We start from the raw sequence: 12,333 nt of genomic DNA, 5'->3' as shown, positions 1-12,333 counted from the left end.
GGGGACTCTAATTACAGTTATAGTGTGGGTCAGAAGCTTGTCTCTGCAGCCTGGGCTACCTTGTTCCTGTGACTTCAAAGAGTACAGGTTAAATAAGGAGGACCCCCTCCCTATAATAACTAAGTAGGATAAATGCAGTGTCCCCACTCCCTCCCCCACTGGGGTTATTGTTCAGTCCACCCTCTTAGTGCATGCTTGAAGGCTATACAGTACCCCTTCCTGTGTTCTAAATTTTACTGTGGTGATGGCTGCACAACTATGTAAATATGCTAAAAACTGTTGACCTGTACGCTTAAATTGGTGATCTGTATGGTATGTGAATAATATCTAAATAATGCTGTTACCAAAACAAAAACAAAAAGGCCACCTCCTTAAAGATGATGGCATTATGGATGAATGAAAGGACAGCAGAGACATAAAAGTGCCAAAGCTACAGAATCGACAGCTCCCACAGATGTTGCATATTGACATATCTTATTTTATATTCATAAGCAAACCAAAAAAGTCTCTAAGGCTATGAGAAGAAATCAAATCTATAAAGGTTGTATCTTCTCTATAGACCACTCCATCTAAAAACTTAGCTAAAGAGCAGCAATAACAACAATAATAATAAATACATAAACATTTAAATTCTCAAAAGAGATGTCTTTTTTGAGAAAAGTTGGTTGGATACAAGAGGTAAAGGAAATACACTAGTGAAATTCTTCATGTAACCTCCCACAGTTTACCTAGGAAAGGTACAACCTGAGAGCACACCCCTCAAACAGTCCTAGAACTTCCATGGTTCCTGGCATTGCTGCTCTCCAGGAGGCCCTCTTTTACTCTCCATATGGGGCAAAAATGAAAGGGTTATGGGGCTGCAAACAGCAAGCAAATGGACTGTAAAATGCTATCTGTAGGGTTTGTTTGTTTGTTTTTAGTTGACTGATTGCACTATATCTGCATTCATAATGATGCAGACAACAAAGGAAGTTCCTTTGACCAGAATGGTAATAAAGGTTGATGCTATTTAAAATAGTCAAGGTCTTGGTTTAAAGGCAACTGTAGGCTAACATAAGAAGGAAGCAGAATAGGACTGGAGCATCTTGGAATCTGCAATAGTAAGGGAAAGGGATTATGGGCACAGGAAGATATCTGCTCCTGACTTTTAGGACAGCAAGTTCTAAAACCTTAGCTATGAGACTATTGCTAAAAATCTAGAGGAGTTATTCAGGAAAGAAGGTTGTGCCTAGTGAGAAATTCTCTATAGACAATCAAGAACAGAGCACCCAAGAAAGAGCATTACCTAAGGAGATACTGATGTGCTTATATATAATGGGGGCTCTCTGGAAAGCTCAAACTTATGCTTTCGGAGAAAAATAAATAAACTTTAAAAAGCATCTAAGAAAGGTGCAGTTAACAGAGGCTCAAAATGCCAGAGTCAAAAAAATAAGGTACTGTTGGCTACATTCAAATTAGGAAGGAAACAAGAGGACAGAGTAACAATTTGGGGGAAGGGAGTGTAATGTTCACAGAAGAACACTGAAAAAGGAGCAGCCTATCTCCAGACAGAAGCTGGCTTGTATCTCTCATAATGAAGAAAATGGTCTCCATATTGGGCAGGGCAAACAAGAGCATGAAGATGGAGCTGGGAGGCAGAGGAGAGGAGGACTGTGCCACTTTTAATGATTTCTAATTCTCTCCCTTAGATGGTTCTCACCTCAGGGCACTGCAGAATGGACAGGTCTCTTCTAGATACCATGCGGATGGAGGTGGCATTCTTTTGACCATGGCAACAGTCCCACTACGCATATGTACGGTGTGTTATGTTGTATATACCACCTCCTCTTCCAGGTTTCCCACGGGGCTATTACTACCACCTTCATCATACACTGAAGCTCAGCATTTAAGTGATCTACCCAAAGTCGTATAACCCACAGGGAACAGGACCAGATGTAGACCCAGCCGTGTGACCAGTCTGTCTGTTTACTACATCTTCAGCGAGCAACTGATAAAATTCAAGCTACATAATATTAACAACATCAGTATTAAGTGCATTTGTAGCAAGACGAATACTGTTAACCATCAAATGCTAGTTACTAAACATCTATCCAAAGGTCATACAGCTCTGGCTGTTCAATCCTCAAATCCCATTTATTCTTCAGACCATCCCCAGGAGGGAGTTACAGATGAGGACCCAAGGTTCCTGGCATTAATTAACTTACTTGGGGTCACCAGTGACTAGTGCAGCAGAGATTTAAAAGTACTGAAATCTATTCTAGCTCTAAACTCCATACTCTTTCCACTACAACTGGCTACTCCTCTAAATGTTATCAGGGACTAGTCTGCAAGATGGAAGGTACAGTTAACCCAAACGCAGCAGGCAGAAAATAGGCAATGGCTTTCTCGAGTCCTCAGAAGTCTGATGTTCCAAACCATTTTCATAAGCATGGCCTATGATCATACTCACAAAATCAAAGCCACCTCTCTCCTTTTTACCTAGGTCTAAGTCTTGTGGGAAGAAACACTGAGGGCCTGAGTATAGCAGGGGAAGGAGTAGGGGTGGGCAACAAAACAAATAGCATCTGAGTTTACTGTGATTTTAAAAGGTGCTCAAAGATTGCCATATTCCCTGGGGCAAGTGTACCTCCCTCCATTAAAGAATAGGCCAGGAGGCTGTTAGCCTGGGGGCAAAGGGAAGATAGAAGCATGGGGAAATGGAGCCTTCTCTATCATCCCTAGTACCACCTCCTGTCCAGTCACTAGTTCTGGCTTCAGAGAGGAACAAAGAAAGCACACAGATGAGAATCTAAGGCTCCTCAGGTTAAGTCTATGACCTGGGGTCAGCAGTGGTGAGTGCACAGCTGTCTAAATGTCCGGTGTCTAAAAATCTGGTGTTTCAGACTCACAAAAGCACTGGCACAAGTAAGTCCACCGGCGCCAGCAGCAGTAAGGAAAACCCTGCAAGTATAACCATTCGTCAATTCGACAAAGGTTTATCGAGCACTTACTACCGTAGCTATACACCAAGCAATGGGTAAGCACTGGGAATGAAGCAGAGAAGGAGACAGACACCGTGCCTATCTCTGCGGAGCTTACGGTCTGTAGGGGGGTCCTTGAAAGCTAGGAATGGAGTTGAATCTTTATCACACCTCCGAGTCTCCATTAATTCAAAGAGTGTTTCAAAATTCTGAGAAAGAATTATTTTGTTTATTTTAATCAAAAAACAAACAAACCACCACTACTTACTTTTAAGGAGCCCAGTAATGTAGCAACTGTTTATTTTAGGCACTGGCTTTTGAAATTTGATCAGATATATGTCTTAATAAAAATATAACTTGCTGAATATTTAAAAATCCACCACCAACTGAAGCTTTCACCTTCTAAGAAATTTAAGTCAGCTACACAAAATTAGTCAAAGTCGACCATAGAGAGTATAGGTAAAACTTCATACTAGAACATATTTGGGGTGCCTGGCCGGTTAAGCGTCCAACTCTTCGTTTTGGCTCAGGTCTTGATCTCAGGGTCCTGAGACTGAGCCCTATGTCGGGCTTTGCGGTCAGTGCGGAGTCTGCTTAAGACTCTCTCTCTCTCACTCTCTTTCTTCAATAAATAAATCTTAAAAAAAAAAAAAAAAAGAACGTATTTCCTACTTTATTTATCCTAGTCCAATGTATGCCCCAAGAACATCCTTTGCTGGGAGCGTTAACAGCCACTGTATAATTGCAAAGGGAGGTGTTCAATACCTGATCTAGTCTCCTACTTGTTCTATTAATCCATTAATATAGGTCTCAGATTATCTCCTCCTACCACCTTCTATTTCCCCAAACTTCCAGAGTGGCAGAGCTGGGATTTCAGGGATTTAGACCTATGTCTGTCCACAAAACCGACTGAGCACACCAACTCCCTACAACTCTATCATGTGTCCCCTCTCTAGATCAAAGGGAGCAAATCAGAATGCCTCCAGTGGCCAGGCAGGCAACGCCCCGGAGCAGGAGGGCAGGAAGCGCATGCGCATGTGTGTTACGTATGAATAGGACGACAGGGAACTGGAGGGACTCAAAGAGACAGCAGTACTTCGGCTCCAGTGATTGCTATCATGTGTGATCTTGCAATTTTAAGAGAAATCAGAATTGCAAAATTTTATGTATATTCCTGAACATTAACATTAAATGTGAGTCCAAACTTACTTGTTTTAAGAGCACCACAGGGGTCAAACAGGTCACCAGCTCGCAACCTTTGTTAATGCACTGTTGGCATCATCTTTTAAACAGCTCCAGTTGGGTAAGCTAAATTCTGCAGGGTTATTTTCATAAGTGTAACATCACCCTGGGGATGGGTGAGACAGAAGGTTCATTAACGCCTGAAATACTGTGGGTATGCTCTTTTTCAGGCAGCCTGGAGGGACTCATGGACTGATACCATGTAAGGCAGAGCTGCTCACTTATGATCACGAGGTGCTTCTCTCCCCATGGGGCCCAGAAAACAAACTTCATTTCTTTCCCACAGCAGCAATGATACCCCAAGCGGCTGCTCACCCGTTTGTCAATGTCATTGTGTTGGAGCTGCACAAAGCGGGCGCTGATGGCTGCAATGTAACTCTGCTGATTGGAGAACGCCACGCGGCCGGCACCTTTGGGGTACTTCAGCTCTGGGTCCGTATCGATGCCGGCATAGCAGACGCCACCGTACAAACGGTCCATGATCATTGCCAGTTCAACTGCAAGAAAACAAACACAATTCGGTATAAATGTTTAGAACGTACATTTGCCCAGGAGAAGGAAGAACTACTTAAAGATCATGCAGTATAATTAAGAAAAGGAAAACCCATGTTAGGTGTCATGAAGAGTGTCCACATCAGTCTTACAACTCAAGTAGGGGAGCTCCTCATATTTAAAAATAAAATGAAAAAAAAAATTAAGAATTTACACAACACATACACAAATTTACATAATCAGAACTTCAGCAACATTATAAAAGGAATGATCTATCAGCAGTCCTCCTGTTCTAATTTCTAACTGTTTAGTCCACTGGAGTGGGCCCTGGGTAGGCAAAGCATTTCAAACAATGCCCTAACAAGTTAATTATAAATAGCCCTATTTACTGACCTCTAAGACTGAAAGCAATTACTAAAGTCACACTGCTATATTAAGATTAAGCTACAGAAAGAATTAACTGCTCATTTTAACTAGAGGCAATATATTTATAACCTTAAGATAAATCTCTACAATGAAAAATATGTATTTTTTAGTATATTCTATCCCAACTGAGAAATCTCCACACTAGCCTCTCACACTGAATTCTAAATAATAATAATAATAATAATAGTAATGATAAAGCAGCAATGAACATTTATTGAGCACTTACAATGTACTAGGAAACACTAAGCTGCTATGAAGGCAGTAAAAACATACCCATCCTGCTCTGCTATAAATCCAGAGGTCTGGTCTGCACTCCTTGCCACATTTCTTCTAAATAGACCCTTATATTGGTATATTTACAAAACACCTATACAGAAGGCATTTGGAAACTGGACCATTCCAAAGGTCTGATATCCTAGAATTATCCTCACCATAAAGGTGTCAAGGAGAGACATGTAGCAGTTACTTACCTGGATCCAAACTGCCTGAAGGTAATTGTTTACTTGATACCGGATGTCACTTCCTCCACGTATGACCATTTCTTTCAGGCTACTCATATGACTTAAGTCCAGAAGACTTAGCCCTACCCGTGGGGAATGACCCAAGAACCCACTTTCCTCAGACACCTACATACGGTATTTAGAAAGGAGAAGACAGGGTAGGTGGATGATGACCTGTGTCACGGCCAGTGTGCAAAGACCGTCACATCACATAACAGACCTCCATGGGAGAAGGACAGCAGCACAAGCCAGTGGGGCAGAGGAGGAACTTCGTAGCAGATACAAGAGTTGAAGGGCTGAACGGTATAAGAACCCCACCAGATTTCTATGGACAGAAGGAAAGCCAAGCATTACTGGTTCCTGTAGTATGAAGCTGCTGAGCCGGTAAGAAAAGCTATGTTGCTATGACAGAAAGGATGTCTTTCTACTTAACTTCTTCAAAATTTCTCTCCATACCAGACCGCGTAATATTGGTGATTGTTTTCTGAGTGCCTGTTTTTAAGAAGAATGATCTGCAACCAACAGATTCTGGAATTTTCAGAAGGTAAGAAAATAAGCTAGCAATAACTAAGCCCTAGAATAGGTACTTTTGAAGACAGAACAGCAGAAAGCTATCCCAATTATCCCATTATGATCAGAATTTCTCAGAATTTCTGAGTCATATCAACCAAAGAACATTGCTGATTACAGCCCAAGTGGACTCTGACTGCAGTCTTGGGGCAGGATCCAGGAATCACATTCATTCAAATTATGCAGTAAGAATCACGCACATACCCTGAATATCAGAGTTCAGTGGGTCCTCATACTTCAGCCCAACAACGTCTGATTGCTTGAGGACTTCCTCACATGGCTAATTGTATTCCAGTAACAGAGACCAAGACATTGAAGGTAGAAATAATTAAATGCAGTCATTAATGAATCTCCCTTATTCGTCAATGGACTTACTAAAATAAGCAACCTCAGGAACTGGAAATTAAACACCACTTTTCCAAAGACCAAGCTTCTCATGGAATGGAATAAGAGTAAACACTGTCAGCTTGGTGAACAGCCAGGAGAAGAATGCTGGCAAGGGGCTGAATGGCACTTGTCTTCCATCCTTAGAAAGGACACAGGAACACATCTGATTTAGAAAGAAGGTATACCACCTGTAAGCTTGAAGCTCCAGCTAAGAAGGAGAGTTATTATAACCACAGAGTTACTAGAACCACAAGTTCTTCTACAGCATAGTGGTCTCCAAAGGACTTTTAGGGATCCTTGGATGTCAGAAAAAGTGCCTTCCATAGAACAAACATTCTATTACTTTGTGAATCTAGCTGCTAGAAAATCATCTTCACATGCCAAACATTAGGTCATGACTGACGGTGCTGGCAATTAAGTATTTTGATAGGAAGCAAACCCTCACTCATGTTTTTATGAAAGCTAATTATAAATAAATCATTTGCACTTAGAACCTTATATACAGTCATTTTCTTGGCCACCAAAAAGTCATTTAAGCTAATGAAATCTCACTCATGTGAAGAGCAATTTGTTGAGAAGCTAGAAGAAACCAAGGTGACTAAAGAGTTGTTTTGGGAAAGAGTATGAAGATTTCCCATCTCTCTTTCCACCCTAATCCATGTTTTAACTACAGAAGGTCTAATACTGTGATCACCCTTGAAGAAAAGTAAATAATAGTCAAACAACAGCTGTTTATATTTGGTCCTTTACTCAGTCAGCAAATCTTCACTAAAAGCACACTTCCTGCAGGCTAACCTCATGCTGGGCTCTAACACCAGAGTGATGTTATTTAAGTACTAAACAGAGTTTCTAATTATTGAGAAAAGTAGCCATGCTTGGTAAAAACAGCATTTAAAAAAAGAAAAAAGAGAGAGAGAGAGAGACTAATTCATCCACAACATAGGTGACTAACAAGAAACACAGAACAAGCCTTCCTTAAGTCCTAAAAATTTCTAATCTGAAACACTTTTGTATATAGAATATAAAAATTCACCAACAGATGTCAAAATATACAACTAGTTTTAGAGACTAGGTTTTAAAGGATTCTTTAAAGTGAATATCACCAGTTAATACAGGGAAGTCTCATACAGATTCCCTTCCTCTGATGTGGGTGAAGCTGAGCCATGAGGAGGGCTACCCACTTTGACTACCTGGGAGAAAGAGAGAAAAATAGAAGAAAGGCAGTAAGGATCTAGCAGAAGTCAACTAAAACCTTCATGGATTTATCTGTATCTTGTGATCTCAACCCTCCTCATGAAATGTGAGCCTTTGATCAAGGATGTGTCTTATTCAGAAAATGTAGTCAAACTACCAAGTAAGCCTCTGACAGTGAATCCTCATTCTAAACCATCCTCTGTCGAAGGCAGGGACAGCGCAGCTCCCAGGAGCAGGGCACACAGGTGGAGGCTGGGATTCAGACAGATGGAAGTGACAGCAGGCATAGCCAGAGTCCATGTGGACGTCAGGAGTTTTCAGACCACTTTTTATTTTTTCCTTCCTCCCCAGACAGTGTTCACAGGATCTGTCTGGTCACCACAGGGGTGGAAATGAGCAGGTATGGTAGCCACATCCAATGGCATTTTGTACTTTGGATGAGATGCTCTGTGCTCCTAAGACAACTCAAGTCTTCTCAGGAATGGTGACAGCAACACACTACTGACTCTAATCTACATACTGGCTCTTGTGATGAGCTTCACTGTGCCACCGCTGGAGAGGGAAACAAGAATAGTGCGGTTGTTGTGTGTAGCATATAGAAATCTATAAATTCCTCTGGGTTGTGGGCACTATGCCTCTGAAATTGAATCTAAACCCCAATTATGGATCCTTGGATTTGCTTCTGAATCTTCACAGAGATCTAAAAGGGATCTTAGCTCACCAGAGAGAAAATCATGATGACTCCCGCATCCTACCCTATACCAGGATCCTGTTCTTACCTGGGAGAAAGAGAGAAAAATAGAAGAAAGGCAGTAAGGATCTAGCAGAAGTCAACTAAAACCTTCATGGATTTATCTGTATCTTGTGATCTCAAGTAAAATCTAATTTATTATATCTAATTTAATTATGTTTCAAAGCCAGCCATAGGCAGTGTCTAAGTCTGAGACACTATGAGAACCAAATGGGGCAGAGCAGGAATGAGAACTCCCAAGGGAAATATCAACACGTTCATCTTTCCAAATTCTAAACTGTGAATCTAGAAGCCACATTTTCTTCCCCTTGGAAATAAGAACAAAGCAGACAGGAAAGAAGCATAAGGCACCTCAGGAGGATGAAGAGGTCTGGACTTCGGAAAGAAAGCACAATTCAACTAGAAGCTGGACTGTCTAGGTTTTCCACAATTGCTGAGTTGGTTCACAAGGCAGTTCACACATCTTAAATGGAGAAATGTGCTCATAAGGTTCCATTCTGCATCAAATGTTGGGAAGTTAAGAATATTTTCAAATAAGTGTATGAACAACCAACTAAGAGAGATTGAATGTTTAACTTGATTAAATCCGACTGGTACCAAGTTGACTGTAAATACTGTTACTGAGACAACATCTCAGATCTCAGCTTGATAAAGAAGCTTCCTTCTTCTGTGCAAAGAACATCCATACTTGAAGTCTGGAAATCTGAGTTTAAATCTTGGCATTCTTACTTACTGTGGCCTTGGCCAATCACCCCCTTTGAACTCTACTTCCTTATCACTAAAAGGAAAAGTCTACCACTGACAACCTCACGAGGTTATCATGACGATTAAACATACATGAGAGCTCTGAACACGGCTCAGCACAGAGTGCTGCTCAAATGTTTAGTTTTGCCCACAGGGTGTTCTTCTCTCTACTCCTAAATCTTTGCTTAATATTAACTTGGCCTGGTTTCTGCTCCATAAGCACCAATTCATCCCAGTCTTACTTTGGCTTTATGCTAATGTTACTCAACCTGCCAACGATGTGGCAAAGTTTGACATCAACTGTGGGTGAGCGTTAGCTTTTCAGGGGGAAAAAGAACACAAGCAAGTACTAGCATTAGAAAATACCCTAAAGACAATCCAGTTAATCAAGTCAGTGTGCCAGATCTGGAGTTTATCTGGGGCAACTCATACTGAACATGGGACTTGGTGAAAGAAAAAACTTCTACTACTGAGAAACCTGGTATGATTTCTGCCTGCTACCACTTTACAGAACAACAACAACAAAAGGATATGGTTAAGATACTCCTATTTCCTAAATCACAAATCAGGATGTGATTCTTAATACATATGAACTACCAGAATGTTTGTACAGAATGTCTGAAATAAATGCTCTTAGAAAAATTCAGGATGTTCTCTAAAGGTACACCACATGTCACTGAATATTTATCTCAAAAGTTTTTTTTATTGTTTTGTTTCCTCCCAGAAAAGCCATCCTCATAATAGAGGGGGAAAAAAAGGCAGACAAGGAAATTTTCAGGATCCATCACAGAATATTAGTAGGGGAAAAATAGACAGAAAAGAATTATCAGAGCAATAGGAAAGGCAGGAGACCCAAAGATGACGAGCAAATGTGGGCTCCAGGGACTTAGATAAGCAATCTCTCAAGATTGATCTGTTCTGCAGGACCCGGTTAGAAGAACTGTCAGAACGAAGTCATGAAGTGGAAGAACAGCTCACATGTCCCTAATTAGAGAGGAAGTCTGAGGGTTTTCCAAGCATGATTAAAGTTGGAAGTGGATGGGTCCCAAAGCTTGATCACTGAGGCAGTCCTCCGATTAGATACCTAAGCCTCTTGGGGTCAGAGTCTAAGCTGGGGTCAGAACACTCATGTTTATAAACTGGGGGAGCATACAGGAACCAGATGCTTCATTCTCCACCTTTTCCTGGTGGCCTCCTCATAATCCCTAAGCCTGGCACTCATTTCCTCTCAGAGCAAAGAGATGCATTCTAGAGAGGTCCTAATGCCACAGGGAAATACAATAGGGCTATTTCTGAATTGAAGACATGCTGTTTACATTGCTTGAATGAAGAGTGGCAACATGCTGTTGTACTTTCAGGTGGTAGCAAGTAGAGAACCAGACAGACTACCCCTTTCCTGGTACTGACTCTCTGAAGAATATGTAAACTTTAGCCACATGATGGCATGGTGAGTCTACCTATAGCCTTTCCTAGGATGGGGGTGGGAAGAGGTGGTGAGTGGAAGGAGAACAAGACCTGAAGAACACCGAGAGACTCAAGGCAAACCACCCTTGACTTGTTACTGTCACTGACGAGCGATGGAAGGGAGGGACAAGAAACAATAGGAATGTGTATTATTTAACCCAGAGCAACCAACAATCAGGCAATCAAACTTTGGGTAAGCATCTAGATTTTCCATTGATATTTTCCCATTTTCAGGTATTTTTTAGGCCTATGATTTTTTTTTTCCAACCTGAATTTTAAAAAGGAAGGCTTGTCAAAAAGACTGGAAGGACCAACTTAAATTTAGCCAGGGCAATATTGCTTAAAACAGCTTGCCTTGTTTCTTTAGAAGGGTTCGTGTGTTTCTGTTTGGTAGGATAAGGACTATATTTAGAATAATTTATTAGTGATAATAGTCCCTGTCTAACAATGGGAAGATATCAAAGAGAAAAAGCCTCACAAGATTCAAAGGAATAATTCTTGAGTGGTAACATTTTAGTCACTGTAACATGTTAAAGGACAATTTTTGGCCTGGGGTGAGGTGAAAATCAATCTGGACACCTAAAAATCTCACCTGTTGAGTACTATTCAACCATGTCTAGTCCAGGATCACCCTACATACAGTGCCTTAGATAGTTTTAAGACTTTTCAGAATTCCACGACCACAATACCCTCTAGAAGTAATAAAAATTGCCCTAAAGTATTTAAAAACCAAATCTGAGAATCACTGTGTTGAAGAATATAATTTAGTATCCAATTACTTCTGAGTTAGCATTCTATTAATACATTTCTTGTTTTCTTCTCTTCTGAAATCTCTGACTCTGTAGATGATGACCTGTTTAACACGACAGTGGGATGTTCATTCAGTTTGGCGCGGACGTGTACTTGCCCTGTGCCAGTAACACGTGGATGCTCAATAAATGTTTATTGTTCAAGTGAACTGCATTGTATTCAATTCAAGACTGCCTAGCAGAGTCAAAATGAATTCCTTTAAAAGTAGTCTTCTATTCCAAGGCACACACCAGTCCACAAAGCTCAGTGTGTTGCAAAGAAACCCAATTCTATGCACATGGATAAAAGCTGCAGATGTTAATTCCTTTTGTTTAGATTACATGGATTCCAATCTGGAAGGCTTGGATAGAGAGTAAAATGCTAAGATGCTAATATAGATTGCTTAGCCATCTAGAAACTAGCTACACTTATGGGAGGTGTTGGCATGGGGGAACATTTTCACTAGACCAAGTGAATGTAGATTACTATCCACACAAATGTAAAACAAAACCATTTTAAAACAAAAAGCTTTAGCTCAGCTTAAAAAAAAAAGAGAGAGAGAACTTTGAGACTTATAAAAGGTATACTCTCTAGGTAGGGAACACAAAATCCCATTTCTGACTAGACAACTAAATATAATTCTTGTCTAATCCTAGGACTTGCAGCATCTTGTGCATAATAGTAAAAAGGGTGAATAATAAAAAAGGAATTTAGTTTCTAAACTTTTGTGTCTGTGACTTAAAAACAGACATAAAAAGTTAAAGCCAGTTCTGTTATTTTTAGAACTGTAGGACTTTTTCTTTCAGAATTTTTT

At 40.6% G+C, this 12,333-nt stretch overlaps 1 protein-coding gene across 10 annotated transcripts in view; it reads right to left on the bottom strand.

The window, feature by feature from the left end:
- Nucleotides 1-12,333, bottom strand: part of CPEB3 (cytoplasmic polyadenylation element binding protein 3) — a 188,122-nt gene that overhangs the window by 21,769 nt on the left and 154,020 nt on the right. For all 10 annotated transcript variants that reach the window (XM_078077370.1, XM_078077363.1, XM_078077369.1 and 7 more), the window contains one exon: nt 4,518-4,699. In XM_078077370.1, coding sequence (XP_077933496.1) covers nt 4,518-4,699 — 182 coding nt within the window. The remainder of the gene's footprint in view (nt 1-4,517; nt 4,700-12,333) is intronic.

Source organism: Halichoerus grypus, chromosome 7 (assembly GCF_964656455.1).
Source record: "Halichoerus grypus chromosome 7, mHalGry1.hap1.1, whole genome shotgun sequence".
NCBI classification, from domain to species: Eukaryota; Metazoa; Chordata; class Mammalia; order Carnivora; family Phocidae; genus Halichoerus; species Halichoerus grypus.
Note: the sequence above shows the minus strand (reverse complement) of the source record. Positions and strands in the feature narration are given on the sequence as shown.